Source organism: Podarcis cretensis (genome assembly GCF_951804945.1).
Source record: "Podarcis cretensis genome assembly, chromosome: Z".
Taxonomy (NCBI): domain Eukaryota; kingdom Metazoa; phylum Chordata; class Lepidosauria; order Squamata; family Lacertidae; genus Podarcis; species Podarcis cretensis.
Genome location: NC_137184.1, coordinates 31,340,072 through 31,353,623, shown reverse-complemented (window position 1 = coordinate 31,353,623; position 13,552 = coordinate 31,340,072). Strand labels below are relative to the sequence as shown.

General features: G+C 43.9%; 1 protein-coding gene across 5 annotated transcripts in view; it reads left to right on the top strand.

The window, feature by feature from the left end:
* Positions 1–5,968, top strand: part of LOC307207666 (putative G-protein coupled receptor 34) — a 245,213-nt gene extending 239,245 nt beyond the window's left edge. For all 5 annotated transcript variants that reach the window (XM_079961748.1, XM_079961747.1, XM_079961749.1 and 2 more), the window contains one exon: positions 3,050–5,968. In XM_079961748.1, the coding sequence (XP_079817874.1) occupies positions 3,054–4,064 (1,011 nt within the window). In that variant the 5' untranslated portion in view covers positions 3,050–3,053 and the 3' untranslated portion in view covers positions 4,065–5,968. The remainder of the gene's footprint in view (positions 1–3,049) is intronic.
* The last annotated feature ends 7,584 nt before the right edge of the window (positions 5,969–13,552 follow it).

Here is a 13,552-nt window from a genome sequence, read left to right as displayed (position 1 = left end):
CTACTGAATGTAATGGGGCCCTTTATATGTCCAGCTGTCCTTTGTCAACAACAAATTGTCACTTTTTTGTGTTGAATATATGCTATACAGTTAATATATGGACCTAATAGGTACCTAAAGCCATTTGCACATAACAAAATATGTATTTTATCAAACTAATTGTGGAACTGAAATACAATTAAGAAGAAGTGATATTTTAGGGAGCAGGCTAGCAGGTGGGGCCCATTACTTACATCATGAGAGTCTGCACAACATAAAACACTGTTGCTGTATGAAGGTTTTTATTTTATTTGTTCTTTCTCTTATATTTTGGAAATGTACATCTATTTTTTTTTCTTTAAAAAAATTTTGGGCCCCCAGACTTCCGGGTTGGCGCCATCGCCGAATGGCGGACTCCCTCCGAGCTCCGGAGGGAGCCTGCTCGGCAGGGGCTGGGTCCTACCGTGTCGGCGTCGCGGGGACCCTCAAAAACCATGGGCGCTGAAACCCATGGGCATGGTGACTCGGCGGGCACCGTTTGCGCCCCCCCCAGCCTGCGAAGGAGCCTTTTTAAAGGCTGTGGAGCAGGTGCCGGGGGGGTGGTGGTGCTATGAGTCCTCCGCTTCCCTTGCCGAGCGAAGCCGCATGCCATTTGGCGGAGAGCGCTGACTTCTTCAATTGAAAATTCGGATTAAAAGAACAACCCGTGAGTAATTGGAAACTGGACTTAAAAAAGGAAAAAACTTTAAATTTTAAATTAGGAGCGAGCGGGGGAGGTGCAAAAAGGAAGTCAGCCTCCCCCCTGTTGTAGAGGATTTAAAGCAAAGGATTTAACAACTAAGATCGAGTGCTACCTAAGTTTGATAAAGCTATTAATTTCACGATGGAAAGCTATAAGATTGGGCTGGAGGAGAAAAGTAGATGTGAGCTAAAATGCAACCCCCCCCCCCCGGGACCGGGAGCGATCCGCGAGAGCGCCGGGAGAGGAGAAACACAGGCTTTGACAGCTGTCAAAGGAGCTGTCAAAGCTGAAGAGTAAAAAGAGAACTTTGTTAGGAGGACTTTGCCGGTTACATTTGTTACAAATTAGATACAAATTGTTTAAAATAAGGAATAACAAGTTACTTTGACTGTTGGGTGGATCTGGAAGGAAACTGAGTAACTATAACCCCCCTAGAGGGGCTATGGGACACTACAAGTATTGTTGTCATGGAATTTGAACTGGATTTTTTATCTCCTGGGAAACTGCAGAAATGGAATACTATTTTGTCTACAGAGGTCTCTACACTAAAGGAGACAATAGACTTATCTATTGAAGAATGGAAGGGACTTGACGTAAAGTTTTGTTCCTGAATAACAAAGCCTCTGTAGGAGATTTTAGAAGCTTTTGGAATTGGAACATTTTTGCAGGACAGCAGGAAATGAAACTAGAGAAAAATGAGGAGAGAGAACAACAAGAACAACATGAACAATAAGAATCGGACAAAAAAAAATGGACTTTTTTGAGATAGAATTTCTTCCAAGACTGGACGCTTGAAACCAAAGATGATTAAAAAGATGGCAAAGACTATTTAAAAAGACGGCAAAGTGGATTTCTGAAGGATTTCGGCCTAGATGTGGGATCTCCAGGATGACAACAAGCATTGATGGACATTGGGGAACGCAACCGGGAAAGGGGGGAGGGAAATTTGGAATCCAAAGGGTGTTAAACTATACTTTATTCTTTTTTCTATCTTTTTAAAATTTTAATCTGTTCTGCATACTAAAGTGGGGAACTCATGGAAGGGAGCGTGGTCGATTTTAGGGGAGGGAAAAACATTCTTAATATTGGGTTAATTGTAATAAGTCTAAAACTTGGGGTAAGAACTTGTTGAATTTATTTGAAAGAATTGGAATACAAAAGGGGGTGGGGTGGGGAAGTCCTGGAAAAATGTTAATGAAAATAAGATTATAGAATGGATGTTCTATTTTTTCATTTTTCTTTTTTGTCATATTTGAAAATGCTTAATAAATATTATTTAAAAAAAAAAATTTTTTTTGGGCCCCCAAGAGAGTGGGGCCTTACCTATAGCTTGTTTAGCTTATACGTAAATCCGACACTGTTCATCATTAAATAATGTGATTAAATAGTCGTGGGTCTGAGAAAGTGGTGCCACGTGGGGAGGGCCAGAGGGGCAGTGGACCCCGGGTGCATTGGGGGAATGCATCTTGCTCCTTGCCGCCCTGCCAGCCCTGTGCTACAGGGCTGTGTGAAGAGGACACAACAGGAAGGGTGCATACCTGTTGCATCCTCCTCCACATAGCACTGCAGCATCACAAAGTGGTGCAGGGCTGGCAGGGCAGTGTGAGTGTTCCCTTTGTGCCTGCTAAGGGCTGCTGGTGCGCAGGGGTGCAGCGTGGCCCCACTTGGCCCATGTGAGCGGCATGTTGGAGGTGAGGGCTTGACACAGGCTCCGTTCACCCTCCGCAGCCTGTCCCCAGGGCATGCATGCGCCCACCAGCAGCTCATGCAATGCCCCTGGTCTGAGAGGTTCCTTTTTTGTTTTTGTTTGTTCTGTCACTTTCCCCAGGAAGATCTGCTGTTTACTGTTGAATTGGAACAAATGTCTATTGGGTTTTCTGTGGATTGATGTTCTGATTCAGCAGTGAAACGGTGAGCTTTCCTGGGGAAAGCAATGGGACAAAGAAAACTCCTCATGTACGCATGACTAGAAATCATGGGACAAACAGAATAAATCACAGGACAAAGTAAGTGCACATGAAACACTAGTTATGCACAGATGCATTCATTCTGTGCAACTTTGGTTCTGGTGTGTTAAAACATAGCACTTAAAACATTTAATTGTGAATTTTAGATTTCCTTTAACTTCTTAAACAAAACATATACTGAGGTTTTGTCAAAATTTAAATGATTAGCTAAAAGTGAGGTGGACTAAAAATGATTTAAAATAACATGACTGTGCTGTCAGGTTTCTTTACAAAAATGGCATCTAGTGCAAAGATGGACCAAGTTGTTTGTGGAATCAGCTAATCATCTGCACCTTGGTCCCACCCCCCTTTTCTTTTGCAGAACTATGAATTTCCTTTCCCCTAATGACCATCTCCCAAGGAATGATTCTAATGGATCAACTTGTGAAATCCAAGATGGCTTTCTTGCAGGGACTCTGCCTGTGATGTACTCAGTCATCTCCACATTTGGTTTCTTCAGCAACATGCTGGCCCTCTGGGTGTTCCAGTTTGGCACACAGAAGACAAACTCCATCACGGTGTACATGAAGAACCTTGTCATCTCAGACCTCTTGCTCGCCCTCTGCCTGCCCTTTCGGGCTGCTTATCAAAATGAGAGTGGCCCTCCCATCCTGTGCGAAGTGGTTGGCACAGTCTTCTATATCACCATGTACATCAGCATCCTGCTCCTCAGCCTGATCTGCCTGGACCGCTACCTGAAGATCATCTGGCCCCTCCAGCAGTTCTGGATCCACAAAGTACCTCACAGCACTTCTGCCTCCAGAGTGGTATGGCTGCTCTGCATTGCCATAATGCTGCCATACTTTTTCAACAAGGGCAACAGCAACGACCCCTGCAGCCACAAATGCTTCCACTTCAAGAAGAGAGGAGCTCTTGCAGCAGTGCTCAACATGATAGCAGTCCTCCTTTTCTTCTTCCTGTTGCTGTTTTTCCTTTACTCTTACAGCAAAATCTCTCTTAAGCTCCACACAGCATCCTTAAGGAAAAGTAAGCGGATTAGCAGCAGAGCCGCTCTGAAGATCTCTGTGGTCCTGCTCGTCTTCACAATATGCTTTGCTCCCTACCACGTGGTCCGAGTGCCCTACATCTTTGCCCAGGTAGGGGTCTTTTCTGCTGCAGAGAGTGTTCAGGCCCTCCACTTTGCCAATGAAGTTGTCCTTTGCATCTCAGCCCTCAACTGCTGCTTCGACCCCATTATTTTCTTTTTTCTGTCCAGCAATTTCAAGAGGGCTCTGCTGGCAGCCACCCATGGAAAACTGAAAGGAGCTCTTCAGAAGAACCCAGACATGTCAGGCAACAGAAAATCCATCACAGACTCCAGAATGCAGGAGAGCTGAGGTACAGGATGAGTGACTGGTTGTTGGGCAGTATGGAAGATATGCAGCAAATATGTACCACATTTCAAGGAAGCCAGACGCTAGGCTAGGGAATGGACATATATGCACACTCCAAACATGGGTGCAGAAACCTCTTCTATGTGGCTGGAATGCATCCCATTGTTCAAAGGTAGGAGTGGCATCCATTGCTCCTTCTGCTTTTGACTATGACCCCAGCCATCTCTGGTTTGTGGTTCCATGAGAGAATGCAGCCCTCAGGCTGAAAACGGCTCCCTGTCCCAAATTCAAGCAACTGATTCCTATTACCATGCCTCTTTGTTTTCATATACATTCAGTAATACCTTCCTTGGCTGGTGGCTTGTTTTAATTGGTTTTAAATATTGCCCTACAATGAAAGTGTTGCATTTTTCTTTAAGACGTTGTGGTGGTGGTAGGATCGAAGACCCAGTGCTGAAATTGTATGCTTAGTTACACCACGCTCACAGGTTCAACAGTACATTCTAGGACCAGAGGCAGCTTTAGGGTAGCGCAACTGCACTGTATGCTGCATTGCAAGAGGTGCCACAAAAATGCTGCAGAATAGAGCACAAGAAGAGCCCCCCCCCCCAGTTTGTCTCACACAGGGCGCCACTGAAAGTTGAGAGCCCAAAGTCCGCCACTGTCAGGATGTATACGGAAAAAGCAGCAGCTACAGGTGCTGAAGCATAAAATGGTCAGTTACACTTGCATGTATCATAGGGTGGAAACATGACTGGGTCACACTAAAAGCTCATAGTTTGGAAACCACTTTTTATCTGTTTTCCTCAATGGTTTCCCTATGAATTTGCCTGGCCTGGAGAACTCCAGCCTTAACAGAGCAACAGTATTTATAGTTCTGCCAATGCTTTACTATTCAACTAGCCTCTCTCCCTCCCACACTGCGATTCCAGTGCCTTTTTTGTTCCCACAAACTTTTAACTTGTTTGATTTTATGGTTTTAACTGACCTTTGTTTTGTTTTTTGTTCTGCAAACTGTTGAAAGACTATTGTAATTAAGCAGTATATGCATTGTTTAATTAAATATATAAATAAAAGACTGCATAATCAGAGAAATGTATATTTATGGATCATTTACCTTATTTCTGCAATTAAACAGGCATTTCTTTCAGTTTATATATTTTAAAATTGCTTCATATGGGATTACATATTTTTTATTCTTCAAAGTAACAAGGAGCAAGTTTTATTTATTTTTTTAAAAAAAATATTTATTTTTAACATATATATAACATATTTATTTAGTATATTAATAGCTGCACAGAGCTTCTCGACTTCCCTCCATCCCATTGTCTGGTTTTTTAATATCTATTTCATATTCACACACATTTGTATCATCTCCATTCTACCTTTTTCCTTAGATATTTTAAACTTTAAACATCAGTAGATAGGTCCATCTTTCTGACGATACAAGATTAATCTCAGTCCTGCTAGTGTCTTTAGATGTTTACAATGATTGTCTATATATTGAATAAATTTACTCCAGTCACTCTGGAACGTTTGGTTGCTCTGGTTTCAGATTTTTACCATCAACTTTGCTAGTTCTGCATAGTCCATCATCTTAGTCTGCCATTCTTCTATCATTGGTAATTCTTGTTGTTTCCATTTTGGGGCCAGTAAAGTACTAGCTGCCATCGTGGCATACATAAACAGTCTCTTATCTACCTTTGAAATTTCTTCTCCTGTCATACCTAACAAGAACGCTTCAGGGTTTGTATTTCAGCCTCAGCCCTCTGCCGATCTATGCATTTGGTGTTTTGAATAAGAATAGCTTGCCTTCACTGTGGCATTTCTGGTCATATTTTGAAACCAGCATTTTCTGCATCTCTCTCTCTCTGCTAATAAAAAAAGTGTCATTTCTTTTCAGAGCAGCTGGCTTGTGGCTTAATATTCTATTCAACAGGTGGTTTCGTGTATAATGCAACCATAGCTTTCTCAGTTCCAGCTAACTTTCTGTAGATACAGTGGTACCTCGGGTTACATATGCTTCAGGTTACATACACTTCAGGTTACAGACTCCACTAACCCAGAAATAGTACCTCGGGTTAAGAACTTTGCTTCAGGATGAGAACAGAAATTGTGCTCTGGCGGCATGGCAGCAGCAGGAGGGCCCATTAGCTAAAGTGGTGCTTCAGGTTAAGAACAGTTTCAGGTTAAGAATGGACCTCCGGAATGAATTAAGTACTTAACCCGAGGTACCACTGTATATCTAAACATTTTTTTAAAAAAATTCATTATAAATCTTTTCCCAAAATCTTTTAACTTTATCACATGTCCACCACATATGGTAAAAATCTTCTTTATCCTTACATTTCCAACAGTTCTTGTTTCTCATTCTATACATTTTAGCTAATTTAGTTGGAGTTAAATACAACCTATACATCATTGCAAGGCGCAAGTTTCAGGGAGCATAAATGTCAGAATGCCTGAATACAAATTGGTGAGACGTTGAACACCCTTTAAAAGTATGTTTGGCAAGGACATCGTTTCCAAGATTTAATGACAATAGCACAGCATTGAGTCCTGTTTAGCAGCAGCATCTGCTCTGTTTCTGATGTTCGGGTTGGGAATTTGATTGTGTATATAACCAAAAGTGGCCCAACAAGGACTGAGCATGCTTGGATGACTTGAAATGGTGAGCACTGTGGTGGCTGGCACCCATTTGTACTGATAGGGTGCAAGGCAAGATACCCAACAGCCAGTGTCAATTGACATGTGCAACCTCAGCCAATGTCAGACAGAGTTAATTCCTTCTGGTTTTTGTCCCTATCCTTCTCTTCCCTGCCAAAGTCTACAAGGGCAATGTTGAGGCTAAGGAGGAGGAAGCTGACAGGCAGGGCAAGAAGGTAGTAAGAAAGAAGGTAGGCAGAACAGGACAGATTACGGCTGTTGGAGCAGCGCCCCCATTGCCCCAATGGACTACCCTCCTTTGGGTGAGTGACAGTCACTGGGAAAGCAAGAAAGGGGGAATGCAATGGAGGAGCTGGAATCCTGAACAGGAACATCGAATGCTGTTGATATTTTGTTGCAGTTCCTACTTGTTTTGCCTATTTCCCTTTTCATCAATCTAACCAGCTGCAACCCTGACATCTAGCAGGCCAGCAGATGGCCTTCTATGGGCCAGATCATTAATTTAATTTGTAGATTTATACTCCGCCTTTCGATCAAGCAATCTGCAAAAGAGCTGTCAACTGAATACAAATAAACATGCACAACCAAACCTATATTCAGAAGCTCTTGTTTGCTTGGCTGCTGGCAGGTGCCTGTGTCCTTCTCCTCACTTCTACAACCCCAAGACAAATGCGGAAAGGGCAGCAGGTCAAAGGTGGAATATCTACTTTGGACACAGAAGGTCCCTTGTTCAACCCCAGCATTTACAGGTAGGGCTGGGAATGTCCCCCCCTGAGTAAGACACTGCTACTCAGCACTGACACTACTGAAAGAGATGGACCAATGATTTTTGTTCTAAATAATAATAAGTCAGTGGGTGGTGTTCAACATTAGTCACACTCAGAGTAGACCCATCGAAGTTAATGGAAATGACAAACAGGTTCATTAGAGTAGTGGGTTTACTCTAAGAAGGGCTTAGGTGAATATTGCCCCAACTTTAAAGTTGCACTGAAACACTCTTTCGTGTAAACATAATCCTTAAGAGATTCACATGATACACACCTAAATAAACTCGTATTTTAAAAACTGATTTGAAATAAACACACATTTCTAAAATGACATGCTTGGTATACATGCAGAGACACACTGGAAAAACTGTTTCACTTCCACATTTGCATCTGTGCACATTGCTTACAGAAGAAGAGCAATGACCAGGCGACAATAAAACAGGAACAGGAAACCTCTAGCCTATGAGCCAAATTAGGCCCTCCAAGAGTCTTAATTAGCCACACAATGTTGTCATACCCACCTGCCCCTGTTGGGTGCCCTATAATGTCAGATGTGGGAATAGGTAGAGGTGCAGCTGCAAATAATCAATCAAGCACATTAAACCATGGTGCCAATTATCCCTTGACATGTGGAGCTTTTGCAGTTGCCCTCAAATATAGCCCCAGTTACGGTTGGTTTCACTTGGGAGCTCCCAACTGCTGCTCCTGAGTGGAGCTGATCCCTGCTAGAATTAGCTCCATTTGAGCACTCCCAAGTGAAACTACTGGGAAGCGGGTGGCGCTGTGGGTAAAACCTCAGTGCCTAGGACTTGCTGATTGCAAGGTCGGCGGTTCGAATCCCCGCGGCGGGGTGAGCTCCCATCGTTCGGTCCCAGCTCTTGCCCACCTAGCAGTTCGAAAGCACCCCTAAGTGCAAGTAGATAAATAGGTGCCGCTTTATAGCGGGAAGGTAAATGGTGTTTCCGTGTGCAGCGCTGGTGCTGGCTTGCCAGCTGCAGCTTTGTCACGCTGGCCACGTGACCCGGAAGTGTCTTCGGACGATGCCGGCTCCCGGCCTCTTAAGCGAGATGAGCGCGCATCCCTAGAGTCGGACACAACTGGCCCGTATGGGCAGGGGTACCTTTACCTTTACCTAAGTGAAACTAATCCCAGGCCAGCTTGCATTTAGGGGCCTAATGCAGTTCAATCAATTTTTATCCTCTCCCCGATGCTTTTTAACATCTTTATGCACCCCCTTGCCCAGATTGTTGTCCGGAGCTTTGGGCTGGGTTGTCACCAATATGCTGATGACACTCAGCTCTATCTGCTGATGATGGCCACACCAACTCGGCCCCAAACACACTGACCAGATGCTTGGAAGCTGTGACTGGATGGTTTCGTGGGAGCCGATTGAAACTAAATCCTTCGAAGACAGAGGTCCTCTGGCTGGGTTGGGATGGCATGGGGATGAGGGACCAACTCCCTTCTCTTGCAGGAGCCCAATTAGTGCCATTGCCTTCCGTTAAGAGTATGGGTGTAATCCTTGACACCTCCCTTTCCATGGAGGCGCAGGTTACAGCAACAGCCAAGGTGACATTTTTCCACCTTCTCCGCATCAAGCAGTTGGTCCCTTACCTTTCTTGTCCCGACCTGGCCACAGTGATCCATGCGACGGTCACCTCCAGGCTTGATTACTGTAATTCGCTTTATGCGGGGCTGCCCTTGAAGCTGTCCCAGAAACTCCAGCGGGTGCAGAATGCTGCAGTGAGGCTCCTCACGGGGTCTCTGCCATGGGAGCATATTCACCCAGTGCTTTTCCAGCTGCCCTGACTCCCGGTGGAGTACAGAGACAGATTTAAGTCGCTGATTTTGACCTTTAAAGCCCTTCAAGGCCTAGGACCCTCGTACCTACAGGACCGTCTCTCCTGGTGTGCCCCACAGAGGACCTTAAGGTCCATAAATAGCAACACCCTAGAGGTCCTGGGCCCTAAGGAAGTTAGATTAGCCTCAACCAGAGCCAGGGCCTTTTCAACACTGGTTCTGGTCTGGTGGAACGCTCTGTCTCATGAGACCAGGGTCCTGTGGGATCTGATTTCTTTCTGCAGGGCCTGTAAGACAGAGTTGTTCCACCTGGCCTTTGGCTTAGAATCAGTTTGATTCCCTCCCCCTCTTTCTTTTTCCTTTCTCCTCCTGTGAAGAGGCTGCACCCTAATGTTTTAATGTTGTATTTTAATCTTGTTTTTAAATTGTATTTTAATCAACTTGTTTTTATTATTGGTTGTTAGCCGCCCAGTCTTGGCTGGGGAGGGCAGGGTATAAATATTTTTTTTAATTATTGTTGTTATTATTATTATTATTATTATTACTACTACTACTACTACTACTACTATATGTAGCCAAAGGCCTTCACAATGAACAGCAGGGGACAAAAGCATGGCTTTCCTCTAAAATCAAACAACTGAAGTCTATAAAGGGCTACAGCATAAACATTTACGAACACAAAATTTAAAATTAAGAATAGATTTTAAAAAAAATTATCTGGGTGAATGCAAGAGCCCTACTTGCTGAGGCACAATGCAGGGAGAATGAAAGCTGCCACCTCGGAAACACCCAAGTTGTCATTTTTATGGAACCTTGGGTCCTAATAGGGTGCCATTGTTGGATGATCTTGTGAGGTGCTTAATTGAAGTATTTAAATATAGAGGGTGCTGGGTTTAGATTAGGGAAATGAAGACATTTTCTTGTGAAACAAGAGGCAATGTTGTATTTGGCTAGATAAGGTTTACCACAAGCTTCTGTGTGGTTTCTATGCAGAATTACAGTGGTGCCCCGCAAGACGAATGCCTCGCAAGACGGAAAACCCGCTAGACGAAAGGGTTTTCCGTTTTGGAGGCACTTCGCAAAACGAATTTCCCTATGGGCTTGCTTCGCAAGACAAAATGTCTTGCGAGTTTTTCCGACTTTTCCCCTTTCCCCTCCCCTTTTTCTAAGCCGCTAAGCCGCTTATCCGCTAAGCTGATAAGCCGCTAAAAGCCGCTAATAGCACTAATCCACTAAGCCGTCAATGGGCTTGCTTTGCAAGACGAAAAAACCGCTAGACGAAGAGAATCGTGGAACGGATTCTTTTCGTCTTGCGAGGCACCACTGTAATGTCATTGCAATAAAGCAAGCACTGCCTTGTTTTCACACACCCCAAGTGTCACTTGTCTTTCATTTCTTAACTGTGCTGCAGGGAAAGGATGGGTGGGAAACAAGATCTGACCAGTAGGCCAGATCCTCAGCTGTTCTACAATCCAAAGGCATGCTGCTGCTCATCTTCACTAGACTATTTCATCTATGCTAAGAAAGACTGTGAGGGTTAAAAATAGGTGTGCATGAACTGTGTAGAACAGGGAAGGGGAATCTAGCAGGGTTGATGGGCTTTGGGAGCCCAGGAACTTCCAGAGGGCCATACGTTCCCCATACCTGATGTAGAAAAGATGAAAACTTCTCTCCCGTTTTGTAACATTTGGAATTTGAGATCATTTAACAAAGCTGACTGGCAATAGGGTTCAGTATCAACAAGAGGAAAAAGTACTTTCCCGACACACTAAGCATAATTTATGGAATTTGCAAGTATAAGATGAGGTTGTGATAGTCGCAGGCTTAGACAGCTTTTGTAAAGGATTCTTAGGTTCGTGGAGGACAACTGTGAAAGTGCTTATTAAGTCATGCAGAAATAGTGGAACATGTGGCCCTCCACATGTTGCTGGACTCCCATCACCCCTGAGCACTGGCTGTCCTGGCTAGTGCTGATGGGGACTGGGAGTCCAGCAACATCTGGGAGGACCACAGGTTAGCTAACCTTGAAGTAAATGGATTTTGATCTGATGTAGCAATCCAAGTTTTTGTTCTGCATGCTGTTTCCCAACAAAATTCTGCACACAGATTAACCAAGATCTAGTGCAAAGGAGCACTGAATTCCACATGTAGAATTTTACTTACATTTATTTAGTTAGCTTCTGCTCAGTAGGGAGACAGCAAGCACCTAGGAAAGGCTTATTCCCTATTCTCCCCCCCCCCCTTGATGGAGATAGAAATGGGAAAAGTCATTGGGGAAAGGTGAAAGAGCTTTCATCGTAACTAAAGAAAGTTAGCTGGAACTGAGAAAGCTATGGTTGCATTATACATGAAACCACCTGTTGAATAGAATATTAAGCCACAAGCCAGCTGCTCTGAAAACAAATGTCACTTTTTTATTAGCAGAGAGAGAGAGATGCCGAAAATGCTGGTTTCAAAATATGACCAGAAATGCCACAGTTGAAGGCAAGCTATTCTTATTCAAAACACTAAATGCATAGATCGGCAGAGGGTTGAGGATGAAAGAGAGTACAAACTACATCAGCCGTTTCTGATGTTATAATTTCCCTGTTTGCAAAAATGTGTGCAGGGAAGCGCCTGGGCAACAGCAGAAAGCACCGCTCTAGATCTGCATCTTGGAGCAAACACACTTGGCATTTGCCTTTCAACCTTCTTTTCTTGCTGCAAAACCAAGTTCCACTTCAGAAAGTCACCAGCTTCTGCTGCTTCCAGGCAACAGGCCTCAGGAGCACGTATGGCTGGTGGTGAGGTTTATGACTCAGAAAGATTCACAGAAAGGTGGTGTGCTTGCATGAAAAGGTGCCTCCATATTGGGCTATTGCATCACAATCAGCTTGATCATGATGTTCCACACTTTTTAAAAAAGCTAACACAAACAGGGAAATTATGGGTGTCACCCTGCTCATTCCCCCAAACCTGAATGGTATTGTATGCTAACAAATGTCAAAGAAAAATTTCATATAGGAATTAGAACCATGTTAGGTCACCGAGGAAGCCCCACAAAGGGCTGAGGAACCTGCACCCTCTAGATGTTGTTGAACTACAACTCCCATCAGCCCCAGCCAGCAGAACCAACAGTCAGAGGTGATTGGAGTGAGGAGTCCAGCAGTTATCTTGAGGGTCACAGTCGACCCAGCCCTACCAGACAGCAATGATGTGGTACAAGTACTCAAGCAAAGGGTTGGTAGAGTAATGGAAACAACCAGCTCTGGACACTTTGCTGGTGACCAACTTGTACGGTACTTGAAGACCACAGGAGGCTAGGCTACAATCTATACTCTTGTCCTGGATTTGTATTTTCCTGGAGAAGCATTAAATGACACAAATCTCCCCATCCTCCCTCACTTTCTGCTGCAGCAGTACTGTCCAAAATACATCACTTCTATGCAGAACTCAGCTTTAGATCTCTATTTTTGGCACTCCTGGAGGAATCTAACAGCTTATCTTATTATCTCACTTTGATGCATGAAGGGAAAGCCACCAAGCACCAAAAAATGCCACTAGGGAAGTACAGCATCACTTCCTGTTTACTAATACAGAGACCAGATTTTCACAGCTGCTTAATGGGTCTCTCTCTCTTTAGTGTGGCATGTCAAAAGTCAGTTATAGCAATGACCCTGTGCACCTGATTCTGGTCATACCTCACATCATGTGGAGATGTGAGCTGCTTTCCTTTGCCCAGGGAAAAAAAAAGTCCACTGGCCTAGCTAGCTGAAGCCTGTTGCCAACCCCTATTTGACAAAAAGGTGTTCCAGCTACAGGAAATGGATTTGGCCCAGATCTTGCCAGATTCAGCAATGGAAATGTGTTAAACCACAGCAGACTTTCTACTACCTCTTTCAGCTCTTTCAACGCCTCCCTGTCTGAGATTAAAAACATATAAAATATTTTCAGGCATTTACTCTCAAATACATTGTGAAGCTAATTTCACAGAAACAGAAACATGCACAAAACTTTTTTTTTTTTTAAAAAAAGACTGAACTGCGTGAACTGAAGACATAGGCAAGGAGTCTGCATCTGAAAATAAGTGTTGCATTGTTAGCCATGCTTAACAACTGAAGCATGGATGCAAATCCAATGTGGGCTGGGTGGCAGGAAATTTACATTCAATTCAGGGACAGAAAAAGTGGGTCTTTAGATGCTACTTGAGGGGCTCGTGCAATGGCAGGTAATGACTTCCTGTGTCACCAGAAATAGCAGCCCTTGATATCCCAACTT